Genomic DNA, 7,517 nt, shown 5'->3' on the forward strand with positions numbered 1-7,517 from the left:
TTCCACCCCCTGCCATGGCCCGAGACACCTTCCACCATCCCAGGTTGCTCCAAGCCCCCTCCAACCTGTCCTTGGACACTTCCAGGGATGGGGCAGCCACAGCTCTCTGGGCAACCAGGGCCTCACCACTTTCACAGGGAGCAATTCCTTCCCAATATCCAAGCCAAACCTACTCTCTTTCATATCACATTTGAGTCCTATTCTAAGAGAGGATTCATCTGTTGGTAAACAGATTTATACTGCCAAAGCCTGACCAATGCAAATGCCACTTTAACACCATTCATTTATTTAAATGACAAGATCAGGCATCTTGGAGTTCTCGTTTAATAAAATCAAGGATCTGGTAATGTGTAGGTCTATTGAAGTGTTTGAAGTAGCTGACAATCTTACTTTTCTTGGACAGTCTTGGAAAAAGTATAATTGATAATGGGTGGACATAAAATAAAAATAAATATATGTAAATTAAAAGAAACAAGCCACCAGTTTTCTCACTCCTGTATTATGTAAAAATAAGAATGCAGCCTCTCATGGCCAGAAGAGCCATGAAAACACTATACTTTCTCTGTGAATATAAATTTGTTAAGTGTTAAATATCCATATGATCTGGGAGGGCAACATCACTGAGATAACAGCCTATGGCAAGTTAGAATAAAAATACTTGAATTTTTTTTTTTTTTTTAAGCAAAGAAAACATGAGAGTCATTGCAAAATTATTACAGCCAGCTAATTTACCTTTGAATGTGCCTCAATTTAACTCCCATCTCTTTCCCCACAGGTAACAATCCTACAACAGCTAAAAGCAAGTGATGTGGTTTTTGGCTCTATCACACAGTGTATAAAACCTGTTACTGTTAATGCCTCTTGTACAATCACAGCTGTTAGTTCTTTTAGTAGCTTTTTGAAGGCTCTCAGTCCCTCCCAGCCCCACCATGAGCTCCCCCACCCTGTCAGTGTCCTCTTCTCCTGCGCTGGTTCCTTCTCGGGGCCTTCAGGAGACTCTCCCAGTATTTCGCACTGCTGTGGAACAGCTGGACCATCTCATGGTCTTTGTTATCCAGCACTCTGGGCAGAAAGAGAGAGGATTTCTGTGTCCTGCGGGTTTTAAAGCCCCTCCTGGGTCGTCCTTTGCCGTTGATGGAGACATACCAGAGTCTCTCAGCGCTGGCTTTGCGCTTGGTGCCCGCCCTGCTGGGCACAGTCCGGTACAGGCGGGAGGCATAGGTGTTGTAACCCAGCTCGTGGATCCTCTCCACGAACTCACACTCAGAGTTGTAGCTCTCCTGGGAAGGAAACGCGGGAAAAAATCTTAAGCCAGACTCTCCTCAGTTTTAGGACAAGGACAGCAACACACTTGGTAAGAAAAGCACAGAAGGCAGGAGGGAAGCACTGAGCCTGAGCAAGGTGCTCCCTGTCAGCAGTGTGAGCACACTCTGTGCTCCAGAGACCCCAGGAAGCGGCTCCAAAACCAAACCAAAAACCAAGATGGCATGTGAATAGGAGTGAATAGCTCTGCTGATTGTTCAGCTGTAATTTTTTTTTTTTGTGCTTATCAGTTTAATGCAGCTGTGAAAGTGGACAGATTATTCAATTGCTGCCTATCAACCTCTGCCATCTATTGAAAAGGTAAAATCCCACAGTGTAATGTAAAATGCATCTTTTCAATTTGCGTATTAGTCATTAGATAAACTTGCAGTCTGTTACATCCAGTTCAGACTGGATATTTGAACAGTAAAACACACCTTTATGGAGCGTCTTTGTCAGCATAACAAAATGAAAGCACACTCTGCCTACCTGTGTGCTCCTCCAAAATGTCAGGCTGCTCCTTTATCACAAACTGTAAGGTACAATATGCATGCATCCCAATTGCTCACACTTCGCATGATCTGTCCAAAATTGCCCATTTTCACCTGCTCCTTGACTGGGAGACCTCTCTGCAAAAGCCTGGCATGAGGAACCCCTTCTCCCTCCCTGGGAGCAGGAGAACCAGCACAGACAAAGGACCTCCCACACTGTCCATCTTCCCTTAACTCCAAACCCATTCTTGCTCCACCAGTGGGATTAAGATTTCAGGATCTAAAACGTGTGAAGCACAGAGGCAGAAGAGAACTACCACCATGTTTTTTTATTTTTCATTGTCTGGAGGGTGTGGAAAGGGCACAGGTAGCCAGGCTGAGGCCAGAAAAGACCTAGACCCTATAAGCAGCTTGTCTTTCGTGCTGTTCACTCCCCAGAAACACTGATGGGTGTTTAACAAGATTTTAAGACGCCACATGTCCCGGCTTCCCAGCTGTGCAACGGAAGCGCCCTTCCTTGCAAGGACAAGGTTTACAGATGCTGTGTGCTGGAGCCCACACAGCCACCAGATGTAGGTGGATTTGTCCTGCTGCCTGCTTCCCTTCTGGCTGGGGAGGGTTTATCACACAGGATAAATCCAGAGGATTATCACAATCTGCCAAGGGCACAAAGGAATTCTGCAGGCTCAACAAACCCATCTGTTGACATGAGGAAATGGGTGAACTGAGGGATAATGGAGTTATTCCAGTACCATTTCATAAAATGCTCCCTGGATAATTATCCCTGAATTAGTTAGGTTTTTTAAACAGGGGCCTTGCACAGGGTTTTGGGCTAGCGATATCAGTGAAGTTGTTGGACAGGCAAGCAAAGACAGGAAGTTTCTCCTGAGCTGAGCCCTCATCCCTTCCTGCTCCTGTGAAAAAAGCTGGAGTGGAATAGCATTCCCTGGATTGTCCCTCCAGCTCTGAAACACTAGTCTGAATCAGTCTCTCCCAAATTTGAGCTGGAAGGGGACAAATTATCTTTTCAAGTTATACAGAAACCTTCCATGGCTGATACTCTTTGGCACGTGACAGATGAACAAACCAGAGAATGAACAATCAGGAGATGACCTGATGCTCCTAGCACCAGAAAGGGAAGTCCAGGAGAAAAGGAGCTATCCTGCTCCTGACTTTTCTGCACTTTAGGAAAGGAGCTTTTAGCTCAGAATTCGTTTAGTCTTATTTAAATTCAGTGTAAGTCATCTGAAGGGAAAAACCCCTATTTTGAAGAAGAAAGAAAGAAAGATGAGGAAAAAAATTGAAAAAATCATATTTCCAAATAATTTCTTTGGGGCATATGCTGGCTCTGAATAGATGGAGGAGGTCCATTGAAAAATATACCCATTTCAATCAGAATATCAACCAGAAATATAAAACTGGACAGCCTTAACTTTGGCAAGCATCGTTACCATGCCCTTATTCCTCTCCAGCTGCATTTTCCTTTGCCAAAATTGTTTGTAGTGTGGTTCTCTGCAGTAGCAAAAACCCCTCATCTTTACATACAGACTCCTTAATCAGTGAGCATCACGTCAGGCACATTAGAGAAACTGGGTCGTAAGCACTGCTGGAACACTTCTGAAAAGCTGGAGCTAAAGGTGTCAACCTGGGGAGGGACAGAGTTTATTGTGTCACCTAGGCTGGGTTCTCATGGGAAAAGATCACATCTCCCAAGGGTATGTCCTGCTGCTCAGATCAATAGAATGACATCTAGGAGGGAGCAAATTTCACATCAGCCATATTTCCCCTCTTCAAACCTGCTTCCACGCCCCAGGATTCATGGGGAAACTGAACAGTTTGGCTGTCCTGCAGTGAGAGATCAAAAGATTGCTGGGATGTTATCAAAGATAGTGGAAGAAATTCAAGTAGGGAGATACTGTGTACGGCACACACTGACAAATGTGCCCTGGTATGTCCCTGAGTGTGAAGAAGTCTAAGCTGAAGTATTTTATTCACTCAGGGGAAATACTGTCTGGACTGAGAAGGCAAGGCTCCCACTCATATCAGGACACCCCAGATTTTATCTCACAGATCAAGGAAAAAAATTAGGTCAAAGGAATAAAATACAGTTTTTATTTTCACCTTTATCTTCTTGCACCTTCTCATTTTTACTTTCCTTGCACAGCCCTACCTTTTAGTACTGCAATTTCTTCCACTGCCCAGCCATAAGCTCTGTGCAAAGGAGCTCTCATCAGGAGGCTGCTTTCCTGTAGCATCAATGCTCAGTTACTTGTGGACACTCTTTACCTGACATGTCTCTGCTGGCATCAAAAATCCATACAAAATATGGACAATTCTGACATTCCACAAACCTGTGGCTGTCCAGGCAGTAAGAAGGTAAGAACACAGCTTTTTCCCCACTTTTAAGAATATACTGATTGGTTGCCCATAAGAATTCCAGGCAAAAACCTCTTTTAACCTCTTTTAACTTTACTCTTCTCTAGAAATGTAGATTTATAAGAAATCATTGCTCCACACTAGACCTGTTCCCCCCACAGGAAATGATAGGCACATGCCAGGCTTCAGTAAAACTTACTGATGCATACAGTCTGCCCCTCTTGTTCATGGCCAGGTATCTTCCAGAGAACAGGCCCTTGATGGCAACAATTCCAACATCCACAGCAGTTATTTCCAGAATACCTCGAAACAGAATTAGGAGATGTGTTATTGCTCAAATATAATTTTTTGAGATACATTTGCATGGCTGCTTACCTGAGGAGTGTGATCTCACAGCTACCACTTGCTCACATAAGAAACAGGGCAATCATGTGAATGAAATTATTATTATTTGAAACAATACAAAGCAAGGATGATGGGGGAACTGTATGAGACAAGGCGGACAAGAAACCCTAAGATGTCTGATTGAGATTGAACTCTTTCAAAAATGAAAAAGATCTGACACTGAACTAGAGGTTCACTTAATCCTATATATCTATAAAAAACTTTAAGTCCTCTTTAATGCTTAGGAACACAAGAGCTCTTGACTTATTGAAGTCAGTCACAAAGCTGCCCATTTCAGGACAAAGCCCTTGCTGAGGTGTCCAGAGGGTGAACCAGAGCAAGGCCGCTGCATTTTAGAGCCAGGTACATAATCATGAAAGGGACTTGAGATTTAGGAAGTCAATGCTGCCCTCCAGACAAGGACTGTGTGACTGTCTGAGACAAATTAAAAGGGAGAATATTTTCAGGCCAAGATGGGATCCTGCAGCACGAGAACTGTCACAGGCAAGGCCAGTGCAGCACCTGCCCAAATGTCCAGCCAAAGGTGCCAGGACAATGATGGAGGCACAAAAGACTCTGTGGACGCTGTTGTATGTGCATGACTCTCCATCAGGCTCGCTCAAACCCTGCTCTCAGTTCTCCAGCCATGGCCTGATGGCTCCGTACTTTCTATGAGTGCTTGAAAGCAAGATGTGACTCTGGCACCCAAACCTACTGCTGCCTTTTGGAAAGCCTGAAGGCAGAGCCGGGGCTCATTCCATGTGCAGAGTTGGATTGCTGGGAGCTCTGGGAGAGTTGGGCTGGGTCTGGCACAGCTGGTTTGAATCAGGCACCGGTTCGCTGCTGAAGGATGCCTCCTCCGGGCTGTGACAGCGAGGGGGGGTTTCTCTAGGAAATAGTGGTTTTCCTTTATGGACTTCAGACAGATCCCTGAGGTCTCCCTATCTCTGTGGGCCATCACCAGGCGGGATTTACGCATCCTGGGGTAGCGGGGCCGGGGCGGAGGCCGGGCCGTGCCGGGGCTGGGTGCGGGGGCGCCGGGGGCTCTCCCGGTGCTGAGCCCCGCTCTCCTCCCTCCTGCCGCCCTCGCACAAACCCCCTCACTCCCGACATATCCGCTTTCATCCTAATTACCGCCGCTGCCCGACACATGTCACAGGGGACAGATGTGATTTAGCCGGCGGAGGCTCAAGCCCCCCGCGGGAGCCAAGCTGGGACGGGACGGGACGGGGACGGGGACAAGCGGGCAGCCCCGAAGGGCTCTGGGATCGGCGCTGGGAGGTGCCGGGCACCGGCTGCCGGGCGGGCTGGGCTTGGGCAGGGCTGACCTCCGGCGCAGCGAACCCGAGTGACAGCTCGGCCGGGCTGCGCAGGGCAGGCTCGCAGTCCCCGTCGGGGAACCTTGGGGTTTGGGGGTCTCCTCCTACCCCGCGGGGATCGCGACCCGGCTCGGCTCGGGACTTCCCGACCGCTTCGAGAGCCAGGGGTACTGCCAGCCCCGGGACAGGGGAGCTGCGCGTCTGGCAGAGCCAGCGGGGCGGCTCTTGGGACTCGAGGCGAGGGGAGGGGGCCAAAGCCCCGAGCCCGGGGGATGCCCCCGGTCTCCGCCGAGGAGCCACAGCCGCCCCGGTGGGCAGCGGCGGCGGCGAGAGCGGCTTCGCCACCGCCCCGTCCGCCCCGTCCAGCAGCCGCTGCCCGCGGGGGCCGGGGCCGGAGCCGGGGCCGGGGCCGAGCCGCTGGTGCGGGTGAGGGATCCCCATTCCCGCCCAGCCAGGCCCGGGGGCCGCGGTCCGGTGAGCCCGGTACTCACTGAAGACGCTGTTCTTCTCCAGGGTGCCGTTGATCCTGCCGCTGGGGTGGATCTGGAGGTGGTACTTGGTGGCACAGTAGAGCTTCCTGCGCCGGGGCGCTCCCCCGAGGTGCTCGTAGACGCCGCCGCGTCCCCCCGCATCCCGGCGCGGCCGGGGGGCGGCTCCGGCGGCCTCGGGCACGGCCGCGGCCCGCCCTGGGGACCACGGCTCCTGCAACAGAGTCAGGAACAAGATCCAAATTATGACCATTGTGGCATGATGGCCGCAGCGCTTAGCCTGCTGGGGAGAGCGAGACTCGCAGCGAGTGGCACCAGGGGTCCCATTAAAGCCGTCTTGCTAGCAGCACTCCGGAGATGCCGAGCGCACGCTGCTTCGAGCCGTGCAGCATCGGCAAGATTTTATCAGCCTCGATGTGGCCCTTTTATCTGTCTCAGATTTACTTAAATCAATAGACATCGGCAAAGGCCACCGAAGAGTCCCAGCTGTTTGTGTTACACACAGCTGCCGTGATCAGCCTTCTCCTTGGATTTCCAGATAGACAGACGGCATGCGTGAGACAGAGTCAGAGAGAGAGAGAGGGAGGGAGAGAGGGAGGGAGCCGCTGAATTTCGGCAGGAGACTGTGGGGAAAATAGCTGATCGACGGAGCATAGAAATAAAAGGAGCTTCCTGCAACAATAGCCCGATCTGCGACCAATTGATACAGAGCAGAAGAGGCAAAAGGTATCAGTCTCGTGTGAACTCCCAGAGTGCAGCGTGGATAAAATTACACAGCATCTCTCTCCCTCTCCCTCCCTGCCGCCACCGCGCACACCGCACACCCCCGCACGGGGGCCGGCTGCGCCCGCCGCCTGCCCCGTGGACCCTCCGCCGAGCGGAGCCCCCCGCGCAGCCCCCGCGCTCCGGGAAGGGGGGCTGGTGCTCCAGGAAAGCATCTTCGGGAGGTGGCTTTGGGGAGTGCGCGCTAAAGGAAGAGCAGCGAGGGAGGGGGTGCGGGTCCGGCTCCCCCGGAGGCGGTGGGGGGAGAAAACACCCCAGTGGCTCGTGCTCAGGATCCGCTCAGCGTGTGCGTGTCCCCCTCTCTGCCCCCGGTGAGGAGAGCAAACAGTTATTCCTGAATCATTCAGCTCACGTTTAGGACTAATAGGCGTTGT

The 7,517-nt window shown here is 50.9% G+C and overlaps 1 protein-coding gene across 1 annotated transcript; it reads right to left on the reverse strand.

Moving 5' to 3' along the window:
* Positions 1 to 263: 263 nt before the first annotated feature.
* FGF3 (fibroblast growth factor 3) lies at positions 264 to 7,287 on the reverse strand. The gene is made up of 3 exons (XM_002194521.5): positions 6,364 to 7,287; positions 4,369 to 4,472; positions 264 to 1,280 (listed from the first exon to the last, which is right to left on the reverse strand). Exons 1-3 carry the CDS (start codon positions 6,611 to 6,613, stop codon positions 948 to 950), a joined length of 687 nt encoding a protein of 228 aa, XP_002194557.5. The 5' UTR covers positions 6,614 to 7,287; the 3' UTR covers positions 264 to 947.
* Between the last annotated feature and the right edge of the window lie 230 nt (positions 7,288 to 7,517).

This window comes from Taeniopygia guttata, chromosome 5, assembly GCF_048771995.1.
Source record: "Taeniopygia guttata chromosome 5, bTaeGut7.mat, whole genome shotgun sequence".
Taxonomy (NCBI): domain Eukaryota; kingdom Metazoa; phylum Chordata; class Aves; order Passeriformes; family Estrildidae; genus Taeniopygia; species Taeniopygia guttata.